This window comes from Anoplolepis gracilipes, chromosome 17, assembly GCF_047496725.1.
Source record: "Anoplolepis gracilipes chromosome 17, ASM4749672v1, whole genome shotgun sequence".
Classification (NCBI taxonomy): domain Eukaryota; kingdom Metazoa; phylum Arthropoda; class Insecta; order Hymenoptera; family Formicidae; genus Anoplolepis; species Anoplolepis gracilipes.
Window position 1 is genome coordinate 783,211 of NC_132986.1, and position 20,222 is coordinate 803,432.

General features: G+C 34.3%; 1 protein-coding gene across 5 annotated transcripts in view; it reads right to left on the minus strand.

The window, feature by feature from the left end:
* Positions 1-7,077: 7,077 nt before the first annotated feature.
* The window catches only part of Tsp26a (Tetraspanin 26A), a 109,887-nt gene continuing 96,742 nt past the window's right edge, over positions 7,078-20,222 (minus strand). For 2 of the 5 annotated variants that reach the window (XM_072909687.1, XM_072909689.1), the window contains 2 exons: positions 14,894-15,010; positions 7,079-13,529 (listed from right to left, as the gene is read on the minus strand). In XM_072909687.1, coding sequence (XP_072765788.1) covers positions 13,461-13,529; positions 14,894-15,010 — 186 coding nt within the window. In that variant the 3' untranslated portion in view covers positions 7,079-13,460. The other 3 variants (XM_072909691.1, XM_072909688.1, XM_072909690.1) reach the window with 3 other exon arrangements.

Genomic DNA, 20,222 nt, shown 5'->3' on the forward strand with positions numbered 1-20,222 from the left:
CTCTCTCGTTGAAAAATGGTCGATGGATCGATCCGCTTTGACAGTTCGAAAAATTGTTAACACGGTGAGATCAATGAGATTATAGCGGAGAGGAGTGATTTAAAGTCGTGAATTCTGAATTTTGTCCAAGAGACTGATACGCTGGGGAAATACATCGGAACGTCGTGTAACGGCACGTGATCGACATTTCGTTCTTGACAGCCACCGGCACCTTTTTTTTCCCCTCTTCCTCTAGCCTTTCATAATTTTTCCCTCCTTCATGCGGCATTACGCGAGTGTCACGCGCGTCGAGGCTAACTTATGTGATACTTGACACAGAGCTACCGGCGGTAACGAGCCACCTGGAACGAGACTAACGAGCATCTCACATTTCGTGTGATGCATCTTGGTGAGCGATACGCGTCCGCGATGAGTCATCACGGTTTTTTTGGTACCATCCGCCGCTATGGGCGATTTCGGACAACGCGTAGCAACACTCACTGCCTAATTTTGGTTATTAAAGCTGCTAGATATATATTTATACATATATATATATATATATATATATATATATATATATATATATATATATATACATCTGCGCAGTAAAAATGTATTGACGTACTAGCGATTGCATATCAGCAAACTAATGATTCACGAAGATTACATAACTTATCGGAAAACAAAATAAACGGACGAACGACGTTGAGGTGCGATTAGTCTATTATTTCATTGTTTTCCTTTTTTTATGCATTATCGCTTTTTTCTCGCGTATCCTTTTGAATGCAATGGAAACGCATGTTATTATACATAAATTGAAATGAAAAATATAGTACATTTAACAGCTGTAAATTGATTATTTTTGCGTCATATATATATATATATATATATATATATATATAAAAGTAGAAGAAAAAAAATATTGTTTTATTATACGCAAAGTTAGTATTATTCACATAAGACAATAAAAAAGTATTTTTTTTCTCCTTTTCTCGGAGATGACGCCAGTATTGACGGACCAAAGTGCGAGTTCTATAACATAATGTCTGTCTGCAGATTCTCTTGAACAAACTTTGACGATACGTGGACGAGAATTTAATCCAAATATATATATATATATATATATATCTCAAAGTTTCTCGTCGGGCTTACATTTCGCGGTTTCCTTGTCGCGGATCGACTTACGCTCGTTGGACCGCGCGCTTCAACTCTGCATTTACTGTTGTCTTATGCTAATCCAAACACCAGACATTTTCGCATTACGCAATGCTCGCATACAGTATTCTCTCCCTTGCGCGATGTGTTATATATTATCCTGCCCACACACATCTGATCGCCCATCAAACATGCACCTGTCAGATATACCGCGCGCTATCAATATCGTTGGAAGGTTCGGGGATTCGGACATTATTTTTACATTTTATTTCTATAATTTAAATACAGAGAAAACGTAAGTTCGAAAAAACTTTCAATATTTTGCTTTTACCGCCCGATCTTCGTTGATATCGCGATATAATATTTGTAGTAACTTCTCGTATCGTTCAATCGCTTCTTTATCTCAGAATATCGTCTTGTATATAAGGTAGCTATGTATTTTTTCCACCATGTGGTCTTCGCGGCTTGATCGTTAAGCGATGTTTACGGAATCGATAGCAGCTGAGGTCACAGGGACTATCGTCATTAATTACGCTTGGATGGTGTGTATTAACATATATGCCATTCTTCACAGTTCAAAATAGAATAAGTCTCATGCTCGGTATTTTTTCTCCGTTGTCTATAGGAATCTCATTATTATTCTTGCGAAATTGCGCGTGCTACGTATCGGAAATTGTTGTATATATAAATATATGTGTCTCACATTGTTATAAAATTCGTTACTGGATTTTCTTGTGCGGCAGAGATAACAATCTCGTGTGTAATGCGTATGTAATTAGCATGACGAGAGAACAAAGCGCTCATCGAAATATTGGGCGATTTATGTAAATGTCGGACTCGCTTGGTTACGAAGCTCTATTAATCATATTGTGACTCATTGTCAGTTTTAGTATTATGTATTGTGTTATAATGACGTGTACGAATTATTAAACATTATTACTTAATAATTACAATAATAATTACACACAAGCATAATTTTATATATAGTGTCTTAAAATGTGTCTTAAAAATGTTGAATTAATTTGATGTAAGTGCATGTGCAGGCTTATTATCAATTGCAATTTTTGGAGTCTTTTTTTTTGGTCAACAAAAAAAATGTCTCATATTAAAGTATTATTACTATTTTATGCCGGTTTTAATCATGAATATATCGATCAATATTTCGTAAAATATCTGCCATATTCATCAATGATTATTCAAATATATCTAAAGATAGACTAGACAGAATTTATTATATAAATTAATATACCAAACAATAATATAAAAAGTAAATGAAAAAAATATTCAGATGTCACTATATCATGTATGAAATAACAAAGAAACAGTAAATAAAAAAATAATCTATTCTCAAAATATATCTTACAATGTCGTATGTTTTTTAGTTCGTTCAATTAATCAGTGAGATGTTTTAAATTCGCAATATTTATATAAGTTTGTATTAATATGATAAAAGTGATTTATCTGATCGATCTTTAAAATAAGAAACTCGCTAAAAAATAAGAAACACAAGCTAAAAATAAGACAACATAACCATTAATTTTTATCTAGGTACACATTAATGTGAAGCTTATAGACAATAATAATATTACACGTTCGCATTTGGAGACTATTAATTTTCAGCTAGTGAAATAATAAAAAGAAATCTCTATTTTTTTTAAATCTTTAACAATTTAATAATTTAATTTTTGTATATTAAATTATTGACAGAAAATTTATAATAAAATGTGCAAGGTATAAGTAGTCATGAGTCTTCAAGTTTAATTCCTCAGTTAAAAAAAAGACAAGATATATGTAACACACGTGTCATTTCTTTATTTTTAGCACTGATACGATAAAGATAGAATCGCAAATAGAAATCGGTTAATTCGGAAATAAAATACTGTGTGAGATAAAATTTTTCAGATGCTATCAGTCGTTCGTTCCCGTACTTTGACATAGCGATATTGTAAAGAATTTATGATATCAATGCCGTTACCTTGTCACAATTGAATGCGTTCTTTCGTGAAAAGAAATGTAAGGTCAACAAAATTTGCAATGTTACATATCGAAGATATGTTCAGTTCTAACTATGAACTTTGTGAGTCACATTTATTTATTTATTTATTGCTATTATTATCAGCGAGCTCTAAAAATTTCTTCAAGCTATTATATTGCTGTATAGCGTGTGATAACTTATTATTTTTATTACCGCGATATAACAATGTATTGCATTCCGTGATGTTTTTTATTGCTCAAATTACGCGTTCGAATTAAATGATAAAACATAAGTTTAAAATAATTAAAAAAAAATATGTTTTAATAGTGGTTGAACTTTAACTGATAACACGATGTTTTCCAAAACGTACGCTTGTGCATATTGTTCTTTATCACTTGTGCGACGATAAATTCACTTGATTTAAGTATTTATAGCTATCGGTCGATATTAGTTATCGATTAGCTCAATATTGATCCAAGCTTCGTGAATATTCGCGCACGCTATGCGTGTGTGCGTGATATGATACTAAATACTACGGTCGTAAGTAACACTTTATGAGCGCGTGTATAGATCTTCGGTTAAATAATATCTAACAATTGCTTAGAGTCTATCGTTGCATCTGTCGCAACACAAGTGCGTTCTCTATTTTTAACATCGCCTAGCTTTACTAACAATAAGCCACACCTACGGAAGTCGATAATGTCAGTATTGTTTACTAACGAATTAAAAGATAAAAAATGCAAATTTCATAATTAATTAATTTAGAACATATCTTAATATTTAAATTGATACTAAAAGTGTTGATTTTGTTTTTAACTTGTAAGAGTTATAAAGAAAAATATATGCAAAGTAAATAGAAATAAGAAAAAGTAAACACAATGAATGCTGGATATTCTTTTAATTTTTTTCATATTGTCTAGAGTTTTATTAACATTTTTCTAGACATAATTATATAATTAATTATTAATTAATTAATTATATTGTTTACTTTTCACATTTAGGAGCACAATAGAAAAAGAAAATTATTGTATTGAAATTACTCTAATTATTTATTAATTTATTATTCTCGTACACAAACAAGAGCTAAAAATAAAATTCAAGCTCTAAAATGTAAGAAACCTCATAAAACTTGTTATAAAGATTGCTAAAGACAATATTTTCACTTTATAATTTTGCATAAAGATGTATTATCGATCGAAAAGTGTTAATCATTTATCACGAAGAAGAAATAATAATAATTCATGTTCCGTGAATAAAAAGGTTTACATTATGAAAGAGACAAATTAACTTGAATTGCATTAATTTATCAATTTGTTCGATAAAGACAAATAGATATTCTCGAAAGTATTCAAGTTTATTGGAAAATAATTGAATTACTAACTCAACAGAACGTTTGCGTCAGATTGTTATGAACGTATGTACATCATCGGCGCGAATTTTCTTTTTATACTCGTAATATAAAGCTCGTTCTACATAGCGCGCGTTAGCACATTACATCGCGCTATTTATGAACGTATATTCGTGGACTTATCAGGTTAGCTTGGCCCAGAGACCGTAGAGTGAGAAATACACTTGATACTGCATCATAAAGTGCAATATCATGTAGTAGAACGCAATAAAAGTATCTAAAATCTGTGTAAGTTGTCGTTAACGATTGGCAGCCGCAATCGGTAAAAATTTTAGACTTCTCGATACTGTAGGTAAAAAGAAGAAAATACGTAAAGATAAACGCATTTTATGTCAATATGTTCACAAATAAACGTGAACATAGGTGGTAGCTTTAGAATATTTTATCTCAAAATATATACATATATATATATATATATATATATATATATATATAAAATTTATCTCACACTGACTGATTGTGAGAATCAAAGTTCATTTTTATGTGTATCGATGAATCATTTTTTTTTCACTCTATTAGTTAGGAAATATACAATAATTACAATTTGCAATAATTATTTTGCGAATGCTAAAATGCACAAAATGTACAGATATATCGTTCAATTTCAACAAATAAAAACATGTACATAGCGTAAAAATGCGATATTTTGCGATGTATGTCTTTTATTTTTATCGTGGGTCGCACCTGTCAGAAATTATCGGTTTTTCTTAGATGATGGTATCGTCTTATCTGTGACTAGAAAAAAAAACGGTTGCGCAAATCTAACTGTGATGTCGTAGTTGAAAAAATTCGACGAATTTATCTTTTCTTTTTTATAGGTCGCGTGGCCTAGATAAGAGAAGGCGAAAGTAGGCCGAAAGGATTTCACGATACCGCCGTCGCATATTTGTTTTAGTCGATTTTTATGTGAGGATTCGTTTGACATTTATGCTGCTGTCGGGTCGACAATTTGCCACTTGGATTCCGGGATAAGCTTAAATATATAAAGCCTCTCAACGAGATCGTTATTCGGAGATCAAAAATAACTATGTATATCATTTTTCCATATGCACCAACAATAATATCTTAGACATCATGAAATCTTGCACGTCTTATCAATCAAAGTTTAGAATATTTTCCTTCATAGACAAGACTAATGTTACTCAATACAAAGCTTAATAATATGTTGTTTGAAAATATTAAATGCTTGCACCTATAAAAGAATTAGTTCAAGAAAACGTTGATTGATCCATAGTATCGATATACGTACAATTTAGCCGGTACTCGACAGAAATATCGAAACAGCATTGAGTGAGAGATCTATGTGAGAGAGAGAGGGGGAGAAAAAAGGCAAAAAAAAAAAAAAAACAAATGATAACCCTGAGTCACCTCCCATTCGACTCGAAGGCCAATAATCACTGTATAATGACTGTCGTGGTTCACCATGATCTACGTCGCGACTTTCACGTAGACCCCTCGTCACGTGTAAGTAAAATCTCGGTTGCGTGCATTTAAGGAAATTTCTCGGGAAAACGGGCTCCGCATATTCTGTGCAATAACAGCATAATAATCGCGCAATTAAACGCACTATACCTATACTTACTTGCGTATAACTAAATAGACTATTTCTGCCCCAGATTGGATAAGTTTCGAATTGTATGACAGTCGCACGTATACCGACTTTCGAACAATTCCGTCGTGAGAATGTGGTCGTGAGCGCAGGAAGATATCGTGTTTTAACAATAAAGATCCGCAAAAGTAATCCTTTGGCGACGACTAAGGATTTTGTGCAAGGATTTCATTCATGCTTAGTATACGACGTATATTTCTCGAGAGGATAGAGGTCCGAATCAACAAAAGATTTTGATTTTGGTAAATTTCTTGCAGACTCTATTGTAAACGTGTGATAGAAAGAGTATAAAAAAAGAGAAGATACGATTTAATTTTTTTTAAAAATAAATAAATGTAATAATATATCTTTACTATATAAAAAACTAATAATTTTTCGAGGAATTATTTTTAATGCAAAAATATAAGAAAAATTAATTTACTGCATATATTTTTTTACAATCAAGTTTCGTAAAAAAATATGTGTAGTCATCTAGTGATTACGAAACGAACGCTCACCTGTGAGAAGAGTTACCTGAGACGTGCAAATGTAGCCGGTATTACTAGTTAGTTTTGCGTGTGTCCAGTTACCATTCGATGTTACAACCGACGAAAATGTTTTATTTCTTGTATTTTTTTTCTCGATTGATATGTAAGCAACGAAGGATATAGTTTAATAGCGTACCGAAAATAATAATATAATAAATATAGTCTAAATATACTTTGTGTATAATAAAAAAAAAAAAAAAAAAAAAAAAAAAAAAAAAAGTATATAAAGAGAAAACAAAATAATGCAAAATATGAACCAAAACCGCTGATCGAATCATGAAACAAACATAATTAATATAATAAAAATATTTTATATATATACATATATAAAATAATATCTTCTTGTTTAAATATATGAGTCACGATAATAATTTATATAAATGTTACGTAAATAACTATAAATCTTTTTAAACGAAATTATGCAAAAGTACCAATTATCGTAATTTTTATTGACTCTTTCACATGTCGACGGGTATAAATATCCATTTTTTTCCATAAAAACATTACAGTAATCTCTTAGCCTTACAAGAAAAGTATGTGGCTGTATATTTACATTAGTTCAATTACAATGTGATTACACTTAGGAGTGCTATTTATCTATATTACATATGTATAGTCGCACCGATATAATAAGTCGCAAATTATCAAAAGGTTAAACACACCACAATGGCAGTGTCGTCGTAATTAGAGACATACATAGACGGCTCGAAGTACGATTGGCAATCGTATACCTCATAATTGTTAAATCGAGAGGCTATAGTAAAATAAGGCAGTACGTAAATCGTAATCACAATATAATATAAACTTGATCCGCAGCAGATTTTTGTACGATTGACGGACCTAAATTCCGTAATCCTTTCGAGCAATATTGAACGCATTCGTGGCACGAAGAGAAAGCTTCATTGCGATTCCGCGCAATTCGGTCTTTGAAATAACAGTTTTCGTATCGGTTCGCCCAGAATTTTTCGCTACAGTTCAACACAGTAAAGATCAGTACGATCCAAATTGTTGTAAAACATCGGTTTGCCTGGTCAGTTAGTAGTTTCTATTCGGACGTGTTTCGCTCTGATTTACATTAGATGTACTGTATATATATATATATATATATATATATATATATATATATATAGGTACATACACGTCATATGAGAGACGCAAAGTATAATCGTGGTATAACCGGAACAATAGCGACTTGTACACCGAATGAATTGAACTGAAGAGTTTATTTCCCCAAATCGCTTTAAATTTGTATTTTAAAAAACGGAGAGTATGTATTAGAAAGTTAGTAAATAGACATGTAATCTTCATATTAATTTAAAAATATATATATATGGGATAGTTTATGGAGAAATAAGCTCTTGAATTGTACATCATCTATTCATTTCCGACTATTTTCTCAAATTCATCGATGATATACCCAAATCTGATTAAAACTTTTTGGCACGATAATTGATTTATTCCGATTATGTCGATGGCATATGCGGTTACATATTTACAAGATTTGGAATGCGCTGGTTGGATAAACAATCCTGTTTTTTTATTTTACATGAAAAGAATATTATATTACATCTTTTTTTTTTTTACCGTGTAACGGTGTTGGTCAAGCGATTAAACTATCCCTTAGCTCTTTTTTTTTACAAGTAAATATACAGTATTTACAGGAATTTGAAAGAAGGAATGTAATGATATAACCGTCCATAAGACAGTAGGTAGATCGGATAGTGAGATATATAAATTATTATCAGTTTAGTTACGTTTAGCTTGTTGAGTCATTATCGATTACGGAGACAATTGCAATTATTTTATCAGTAACATCAGTAAAATTGCTACGTCGAAATGCACTGCTAGTGATAGTGTAAGAAATGTCATTCCAAATACGATTAAAAAATTGTCAAAACTTTTCCTAACATTCAATATTTAAAGAATTATGATTTTTGTGTAAATTTAAAAATTAATGACGTAAAACATATTAGATTATAATTAAAAGAGAAATGATATATCAAAGTATTACAGATGGCAAAATCAAACCGGTAAAGAAAGTAAAAGAAAAAAAGGACAACAAAAGCATAAATATGTGAACCATATAACTTTATTAGGATAAAAAGTTAATAAAAAAGAATATGCAAATATTGCACTAAAAGGTAAAATATGCAGTTTTGCACATTTATGAGATTACAAAGATATAATGATATAAATCATACATATAGGGAATAAAAATCGTTAATTCGTTCAATTATAACCTAGATTGATAATTACAAGTGACTGATTTATGGAATTATAAAAGTGCGATACGAAATATGATATAGACTATAATATCGCGTTTTATAAGTAAATTGATCTTAAATTGAATTTTGCATACGAAGGACGGTTGCAGCGTTGATTTCATGCGAGTAATTAAATTAAATCGCTTAACCAGAGAGATTACTGGCTGTTATAATAAAATTTGATGCCTTATGAATCTAAGCAACTGATATTTTAACGATCATGCGAAATGGAAAAGCGTGACGATCAACATATTTATTTATTCTGTTACTTGAATAAATTTAAAGAGGAAAATTGAAAATTTCAAAGAAATAAAACGAGTTAACTTGCGTATTAACTTAATGCGCTTAACGTATTATTTTCCACTATGTAAACCTATTTTTATAATAATTTGTATTACGTGATCCGTATATTCTTTTACGAGATTATAATCTCGATAAGGATATCGGATCAGGTTAACAAATCAAATTAATAGAACGAATGCACGGGCCGGGAATGTCGGGTCGGGTTTAGCAAATTGTTTCGACGATTTTGACGTAAACTAGACATATCTGTGCTTATCGTCGCGCATTTATGAATAAAATATAGAAATCATGACATATACCTTGCGTACACGTATGTCGAAACGTATTTTTCTAAAACAGTCATTCTTATTTTACTAGGAAATGTGTGATATTTCTTTCTACATTTTAATCTCGATAAGGTAGATCATTACAGATCTTTTATATATATATATATATACATAATATATAATTGTCGCGCGCATAATGTAAGCATTTGCCGCTCATGCCATCGTCGTAAAACACATGAGATAGACAGATAGGGGAACAACATTAAAAATAACTATTATGAAAAGAGTATTATTCGTCTTAAATAGCACAGCCGCTTTGCTAAACCCGCGTTTTCACATTCGCATTAGTGGATCGTGAGAAATTACAATTGTCGGTTAACTTACTTAACTCCTTTATACGGCGCGAAACAAAGTATGACTAATCAACATCACGGATCAACATCTGTTATGATGGACTTATAATAGAGATGTTCTTAGAGTAAGTCGACAATAAATTCGTATTACAGCGAACTTTGTATGTAAAATAACAACGGCGTTTCTTCAACGGGTATTTCTCGTTAATTGTACCGATATATTCGACTATCTAACGTGATGAGATTTACAGGGAATTCAGTAGAAATGTCTTAAAAGAAGGATATATATACGACGTATTTCGCATTCATGCTCGAACAGTTTAGCAACAGGTACGTCATGTTATCGATTAGCACGTAGATCAATCAGAGAAAGGATATTATTATTTAGACTCTTGCTTTTCGATTCAAGATGCACTTTGTAAAATTAAAAAATTGAGCAATTGCACTTTTTTCTCTCTTTTATCAGTATTTTTATTCAAGATTATTATTTTTAAATGAGACATATAAAACTTATATCTTTGTGAGAATCGATATTTTAACAGATATATGTAATATTCATCAATTTCGTACGCGGGCCAGCCGTGTTAAAATTTTTCACCATCTAATTAAATCTTTGGAAAAATTTAATTTTTGTCTCTTTTATTCATAGCAGCAAAATAAATTATATATTCGAGAAAATTTTGTGACATTTTTTTCAGCTATTCCTGCTAATTTTTTCCTCCGTTGTTACTGAGTTCGAGCATAAATTAATACGTAAGGAACCGTCGTGTATATCCTAGCACATAAGATTTATAAATATTAACAGCCCAAGTTAGCACGTTACGTCACCCACGTCTACTCGCACGTAAAATACATAATTCATTCAACTGCGCGAGCAATTTAATACATGATATAAAATACGTTTCCGCTCATACTTGTCAGCGACCCTTCAACAACACATGTCACGATCTCTTTGATATTATTTTCCTCGCGACAAGTTCCAGATCAATATAAACACATTAAATGATTATCACAATTCACAACTACGTTTATTTGCACAAACAAAATTGTGACGTTAAAATTCGTCACGTGTAATTTTTAGTAACGTAAACATGATTTATTAAACATTAAATTTTTTTCTCTTCTAGTTTGATTAATTTAAAAATAAATTTTATAACGAAATAAAGTGTGCGCACATGGCAGTACGTCGTAAATTCGCAAACTCGTCATTGTGCTCATTCTCAGTTACCATAGCGATAAATGGCAGCGATTATAGGACAAATCGAAGGGTCGAGGAGGCATTTGAATGACGTGTTTTCTGACGTGCGTGCGAGATAGACATGGTGTACGACGGACACCTGGCCCGCCGATGATGGAGGGATGGAATGTGCTGGCGTGTGGGATCAATATGCCCGTAAAGTAAGACGATGAATCCATTACCATCGTGTTAACGAGAGCGATTGGAACAAGGGAAAGTTATTGTATACTCGTGCGTGTTGTATGGCTGCCGTTCTTCCCCATCACGGCGGAAAGTTGTTGGTTCAGTTTTGTGCGGCGAAGTCGACTTCTCTCGTTCACCGCGCCCCCACGACGACGTTACGTCGATCGACTTTAATGGCTCGACACATTGTAGTTCGCGGACCTAGCGAGGGTGTTTGTCTGGATTTTTTTTTCTATATATATATATATATATAAACGCGCGAAACGTATCGACTTCTTCCGTCTCTGAGCGGAATTCCGCAATCGACCGTGTCCTTCGAATGTCCCGCCACGGTCGAGCGATCCCGAGGCGCATTAAGGGTCGAATACATCTATCGGTTAACTCTGCCAGGAGGTTTTCTTGTATGTATGTATTTACAGTTAGTGCGATTAAGTTTCACTGGAAAAATATTTGATTATCTACAATTAGTATATTTAGTAACGGTGGATGTCGACGCGATCAGATCTGACAGTTAATTACATGGATAGATTCAAGTAACTAACTCTAGTTACCAAAACTTTCTGCCCCTCTTTAAACCACGACCCCTTAACTTTATAGGTTGTTATAGGTGAAGAGCGAAAATGTAGTTAACCGCGATTAAAGGACGATAATCGATGTTGATGTAATCAGCCCCGAGATGTCTCGAGAGAGATCGAATTGCAAGTACCAGGCACAGGATGAGATCTTATTGTTTGTTCCGAGTATCGATTCCCGGTGGAATCGAGTCCGCGTCGTTTTAAGTGTCACTTGTGTGATTGCTTGTTGACTCGGCTTGAAAGGTGCGGATATTCTAGAACAAGTCGTTTTTGATTCGAGAATATCCATTTTGTGCAATCAAATAATTCAGTCACTCTTATAATACTCTTGTCACTTGAAACACTTGTACTTTAATATCAATTAAAAATTAATATTACGTATGTTTAGAAAAAGTTTTCAATTGTTAAAAATATAGGAAAAAACACGTTGTACTTTTGTAGAGAGAAAGTCTAAAATTTCTTCAGTTTATCTAGGGTTTTACAGTCTTGGATGTTTCAGTAAAAGAGCGAATTATCTCATAAATGTAGAAAAGTTCTCTACATTTGAGTGCTGATTCGTGTAAGATTTGAAAGCAGATGCCTGTCTTTCGCAATTGTCGAGCGAAATATTTTGATGCGCGATTTCTCGCAAAGAAGTAGATACGTTTCGCAGATAGCAACGTCGAGATGAAATATCGAGACGTTCCGCTTCGGTGATGAAGACAAACGTTACTTTGGACGTTTCATGACGTTATCATGCGATGCTCTCGCGTCGAAAAACCTCGCTGCTGGATACTCGCGACGACCAACGTCCTCTCGTCAAAATTGTCTGATGGCGAGAAAAATTAATTTTAATCAATAGCAATTATATTCAGATTATGTATAGTTTATTAAAGTTTCAAGCAATCCGAGTCTTTTTGATCAAATATATATCACCAATTTAAATGCGATATTAATAAAAAATAATTTTATTTTATATGATTGAATTATACGTCGTAGATAAATTGATAGTTCCCATTTTATCTTACATCTGTACAAATTAGAAATTATATCTTTCAATATCTTTTTATAAAGTATTAAAAAATTAAATTCTATAAAATGCCATAAATAACGCGCCTGTGAATATATTTACATTAAAATTTGTCATTACTTTCGAAGATTGTTCTAATTCTATTTACGATAAGAAATCCATCCAAGAACGAAATTAATTACCGCGCAGCGGATAAAGAATGAACTTCGAAAACAATTAATTTCTCTCATTATCCGACATATAATCAAGGCGTTAATCGATTGGACGGTATCGAAAGAATAGGACGGGGATCGTCGCGTGCAATTGCGAAGTTTCTCGGATGTTTACAAGTCGAAGGATTTGAACATAACGTTATCGGCAAATTTGATTATCGTCAAAGAATCGCAAAGATAACGAACGTATCGGCATCAACCCCACTAACGATAATTTTTTTTTTTTTGCCGCGCTCGTGAAAATCCTTCGAAGAAATTCGATGTTTTTTCTCTTCGTCCAAAGGAAGATCCAATTGATCCGCTCGCCGAAGCTCGAGTCCGCGTCGAGACCTTGTAATTCGATCAACGTAGCCGGTTAGCATCTATAAAGACAAGATGCTAGACTGCCGTGGGGGCACGCGATTGTCAATGCCACTTCGCCTTTTGCGCGAATATATCCGCGCGCAAATTTTGCGCAAAACAGATTCCCAGAATCTGAAAATATCAAGGACACGTTGTTCATTTAACAGCTACTAGAATACTAGGAACAAAATTATTCTTAGCACTTTCACAGAATATTCGAATGTTTTGAACATGTGTCATTTTGTATTCGATTTAATTATCTATAGTAGAATGAAATATCTTCTACTATATTTTTTGTCGTACAGATAATCTTTTAAATTTTAATAGAATTAAAACAATTAACATGTTTTAATCATCTATTTTATTTCTGAAAATTATTTTTTATGTTTTTGAACAAAAATTGACATAAATAAGTAAATGAGTATTGAATCAAGTCTGTGAAAATGATAAATGTGTAGTACTTATATATATATATATATATATATATATATATATATAGTTGGAGAAATATGCATAAAAAAACATTACGATACATTTTTCAATTGAAAGAAACTCAGGTACTCAATTTACATTTATTTAATTGCTATTACTTAGTAATATACTGGTGTACTTATTATTCGTGCCCATATATAGTTGACATACGTTATATATAATACATTGATAAAATTTTAAATAATTAGATAGATACGTAAATTAGACACATAAATAGAATTATCTGAATAATTAGATAATACTGGGATGAAAGTAATAAAATCTATCGCAATACAACGGACAATATCAACATGCTTGGGTATTTACTCGACACATATACACAATAATGAGAATTTTGTGCCGTAAATAAGCAGTAATTTAAAATCCTTTAATGAAATTTCAGAAGGCTCAATATATTACGCTGATAAATGCACTTGCATCGCCTAGCTACGTATTACTATGTATCTCGCATCTACTTTACGTCTTCTCGCGTGTAACGCGCTACGAACGAGATAGGTAACAGTCAACGTCGTAAGCGAGATAAAGTCTCACCTTATTTCCTTTAGGGCATGCAACGGCTCTAATAATGCTCTCGTAGCAGGCTGCATCGGCGAATATATTACGAGAAACGTGCTAAAATCCGATTTTAACACTTTGAATCAGCGACAATCTCTCGACTGACATAGAATGTATCTGAATCGCAAATTGAAAATTAAGCAAGTTGTAAGATTTAAGTTTTCCATTATATGGAAGGAAATTGAAAAAAAAAATCTCGCCTAACGAATGTTCTGCAAAGATGTATTTAATCTTGAGGGTAAAATTTTTCAAAAATTTTCATCTCGACATCCAAGTGTTTTGCCAAAGTTTTATCATTGTTTGATCGAATCAAACGCGAAATGGATTCAAAGTGTTAATTATTCGACTCGAAGCGAGTCGATGGATCTCCACGTACTCGTTGAAAGTTCACCGACGCGTGTCGAAGGTCGGAGTTTGTACTTATACTAATGCATTTTACTGGCATGTACCTGAGCGAATGCCGTACCAACCACACCGCTGGCAATCGCGAGGAGATTACGTTCCATCCACTCTTCGCCGGCCTGTATGCAACCTTTTTCGTAAATCACTTTGGCGACCTCAAAGTTCTGAAAAAAGAAAGGAGAAACGGCTACTTGGCTTACCGTTTGTTGCCCCCCCGGTATACTATTATTACAGTTGGTTAGTCCAGGGGACAATTCGATGGCGTTAGTTCCGTGAAGGTTTCCGTAGAGAAAGTGAAAGGATAACTTGCCCGTTCTTTATGTAACTCCAGCCTTTTTACCGTCCATCGCGTCAATCGGTTTGCTATTTTAATGCGCGCGTGTCGCAACTGTTTGTCGCGATGTATTAATATGTTTCGTCATTTACGCAAATTACGGTGATAATCAGCTGACTGGATTTGACATAGGCTGACGATTCGAGTTGTAACGCTTTTCACTTAACAGCGTACTCCATATTTTCGATTACTTATATCTGTCATTTTGATATGTGTCACTCAAAAAAATGATCCTGCAACTTGAACAAAAATTTTCTAGGTGTAAAAAATTAACTGAAACAGATAAATTATTAACAAATATTGTGATACTGCATATATTTTGCACTTAATCAATTTAAATGACAGAGGCAGAATTTATATCTGTACTATTAGTGTGACAATTATATTTGTGATTAATATTTGGCAATGGAATCTAAATTTTCTTTAAGAATATTGCTGCTATAAATTTTATACGTGACAAACAATATTTTAACAGATACAAAAAGTAGCGATAAATTTTAATTGAGACATCTAGAAATCTATCTACATCAGCAAAATATTTTTTTGAGTGGTCAATTTTTTAAATTAATATATCTGTTAATTGTGTCTCTTTCTCTCTCTCTCTCTCTCTCTCTCTCTTCTCTATAATAAGAAGATTTATTTGCATAAGTGAATCGTTACACTGCCATCAAATAATAAAAAAAAATTACTGCACTCGAATGCAAAAGCCGCTTACGGGCCCGAGAGAGGATAAAATCTGCGGCATCGCATAAACTCTCGGTCGCGTCATGTCCGAGTAAGAATCTGCCAGAACGTTGAAAAGGTCAGACCATCCTTACTTTTACATCCCAGCCCGATCCCGGTCTTCGCTCTGTTAAGTGAAAACTCAATAAGGTACTTGGTCCGGCAGGCATTTCCTCTCCGTTTTCCACGATTCCGTCGCAAGAACTATATCATCCGGTGAAAAGTCTCAGCTCGCGGAGCGAGCTTCACGAAGAACGCTTCGTACATTACTAGAGTGACGCGCTTAAAGAAGCGAATCTCTCAGCCACGGATATCGAACAATAAATTCCGCTTAAATCTCCCAACAAGTTTCCGGCCGATAACTTCAATTTTCAGTCATGTAAAGGTTAGCAACCTAATTTATTGGGTTTTGGTGGACGGGGGTTGCGTTGGAGGGGGCGTAGATCGAGCCAAGATCGTAAAGTGGAAGTAGGAGAGGAAGAGAAGGAGGGAAGGAAGATTCCAACCGGGGGGACCGAGAAAGGGGAAGACACGTACGTGCTCGAGAAAATATATTTAGCGGGGCGGGGGGGGGGGGGGGCGAAAGACGGAAAAGGGGAACGGGAAAAGGGGTCTAAGTAACAAACCTACTCTGTTACGAGGCCGTGCCTCGCGCGTTTACTCTCGAGGAACCGGCGAATAACTACGCGAAGCTTTCAAGCTGCTACTTCATTTACACCTTATCCCTCTCACCTAACTTTTGCAACATCGTCCCACCTTTCCCATCTTTCGCTGATGCCGTGATACTCGACGATACTGTGCGACTCCCTCATTAGCGGGGCGTTGGATGCCCTAATTACTTAAGAGCCCCCCCCCCTCTCCCTTTCTACCCGTCCTTTTCGTCGTTTCGAAGTTTGAGCGAGAACTGTTAATTTATTTTGGTTCGTCGCGCGTCAAAGCGGCCGATGATGTCCGCGATGACAGGAACCAGAAAGATTAAGCAGATGAAAAATAGATGACGAGGGTTTCTGGTGTGTACGCAACGTGACTTTGGTTAAGTGCAAAGTTAATTGAGACTGTCTGACAGGGCGTAAGGTAGGTAAGCGAGCGACGAAGATTTTTGCGAGTGGCAAGAGAAGATTAATTCGACGATGAAAAAGGGAAAGAGAGAGACTCGCGCCCACTCGTTTTTATTCGTTTCCACCGTTCGTTGTAAGTTACTCGTTAAATTTCTCACTCCTTGACAAAGTCCTTCTTCGAGCTCGTTTTTTTTTTTTTCTTTTTTTTTTTTTTTTTTTTTTTTTGACAGGTACGAGGACGATGGCAGCCTCCCTATTTTAGCGTACTATAATCTGTTGTATTAGCATAGATAACATCGCAATTCTAGCACGGTACAATCACGTGCGCTAGCATAGATAAGCGCGCGATTATAGCGCAGCATAGTCCCGGGCTCTAGCGTAGTGGTATAATCTCGTGATTTTAGCGTAATATGATTCTACGGCGACCGCGTGAACGTAATTCTGACGTTATATATTTATAATTGCACGCTAGTGCAATGCTTACGGTCGCAATGTAGCCGCGATAGTTTTCCTCGAATCAACATAAGGACGTTTGTTTATCCTGAACCTTTGATCCGTCAATCTATAATCAGCTATAAAATCTCCATTTCAAATGACAGAGTTTACATTGACTGTGGCATGCAATTGTGTCTTTCTTTACTACATCATTTTATCGCTCCATTGAATCATTCGTTAATTTCGAAGCTACATATTGACAAACCGACGGTTAACTTAATCGTATTTTAATAACAAATTTAATTATGAATTTGTCGATAATTTTCGATTAAACGTGTCAATTAATGTAATATTAATGCGCGCCAGTTTACCGGCCGATACATCAATATGCAATCTTGTTGCGACATAATTGCATACGAACATCGTCGAAATAATAATAAAACTCGTCGATCGCGAAATTGAAATTTGAATAATTAGCATGGAATTAATATATGTAGTTGCGTTAAGAGAGAGAGAGAGAGAGAGAGAGAAAGAGAGAGAGAGAGAGAGAAAAAGAAAGGTTTACATGACGTGCAAACTAGTTCTTCGAACGTTTGTTATGCCCATTGAAAGGAGGGTAATATAATAGTTCTGGCCGTCAAGATTATGCAACGAGCTGGCAGTAATTTACCGTACTGATTATGAGACAGGCAAAAACTCATATTATTGCATCGCGTGCCAGGTTCGTATAAGCTTTTATAGAATAGTTGCACGGTGTACGCGCGCTTATGGCTTACGCTCCGATCTTCATTAAAGAGTATAATGTGCTCAACTACATGAAAAGTGGCGTTTCGAGAAAAAAAGAACGGACGAAGCGTTTTATTGCTTGAAATTATACGATATATTTCTAACACGCTATAAACAATCATTCGAGAAAATTTCTAGAAAAATTACGATAATTATAACATTTTCCTAGATAAAGGATATATACAATATAATGTCGGAACATGTGTCGCTATATTATTCTGACGTTAACAACATTGTGTATTTATTATAACATCGTTTGTTGCAAACTTTTGACCGCAAATATTTCGGCGAATATTTCGATCGGCTCTGTTTGGTATATTCAATTTTTGTAAACCAAATCCACATGGTGGATATAGTTACATATACATATATACATATACACGTATATATAAAATTTCATACTCTGTAAAAGTGTACATTGTCTCTGGCGTACAATGTGTTTCGCAAATAAATCAATTGTAATACAAGCTGCGTTTCTATAGTTCTGTTATGCGGAACACAAAATCTTTTATGTTGGTTTTGCTTCGATATTGTACTATATATTATGTGTTTGTACACGTGACGTTTTTGTTTAAAAACGGATATATACGTGTAGTACTTACCGTATCCATTCTCCTATAGTCGTCGCGTATCGATATAAAATGCATCGACGAAAATACGATATACACGTCTTTATACGGACATACTTACTTGCAATTCGACCCATATACAATGACAAGATAATGTATAAATTTAACATGTATATATCAATAGCGACAGCTTTAAATTTAACAGTAAAAAGACAAACGAAATGTATAATAAAGTATAAAGTACGATATAAGCAGAAGGAGATAAATGAAAATGATATCAAATTTACACAGAATGTTCCAAAATCATAAAGGAACGATTCAGAATTCATTATTAATGTTTTCTTTTACCACGGATTCTTTTTCAGTCGGTTTGAAATGAATTTGTTCTCAACACGGAGATACTAACTCGAACTAACTGTAATCGAAAGGACAGCGATTCTGAGACATTCTGTGCATGAAGTTTTGTCACGTCTACATTAAACATACATGCGACCACGTACGTAAATAATGGCAGCTCTATTAAAGGAATCGAGAAGCTGGGAAATTGCAACTTTCTCAAACTCGGCGCGCATATTTCGAGCTAATTGGCATCGTAGTCGAGACTTTGCTGGGCGCAAAATATCGCTTAATGGAATTAAAGTTTCAATAGTAAACCGCTTTGCATCGCGCGCGCGCACTCTCGGTCGATCTCTCCCCCCTCTCCACCCCCCCCCCCGCCCCTTTCCACCCCCCGCCAAAGTTTACTTCTTTCGGTCTTTGCACTGTGGTGTAAAAGCGGATCGATCGGCGGCAAACTGTAAGCGCGCGGTCTGGGGTATTCATACGTACGCTTTTAGAAAGGTAAGTAGGCAACACACACGATCGAAGGCGGATTTGATGGCGGAAATACGCTCTCTCTCGCAGATGTCACCGCCGAGTGCAACGAACGATAGGTGGTGCTTTCCTTTCCGTGACGACGATCGCGACTATCAATCTCCGCGTACGCGAGCGCTTTATTGTCGGACGGTATTTCTCCCGCCGCGAAACTTATATATATACGCGGTTTGTGTGTCTGAAAATCCGCCTCGCTTCTTGCGAGATACTTTATTTCTACGCCGTGGCGCAATTTCGCCCGAATAAAATAGAAACTTTCATTCACGGAAATAGAAATATCACTCGGATTTCGGTTTACCTAGATAACTATATCCGGAAAATGTATTACGGAAAATTGAAAGCAGCTTTTTTCTCAGTCTTTTTATTCCATTTTGAACATTTCTTTTATTATATCATACTGGGTGTCTTGTTATTGTTGAAAATCCTGGCAGATTCTTGAAATCATGTGGAGTCGATTTTTCCTTGGCGAAAATATCGAGGGACGTCAACATGTTTTACAAGTTTCCAATTTTTATCATTATTATATATATATATATATATATATATATATATATCTTTGTAATTAAGCCTTAAATTAAAATTCTATCTGAAATTAATT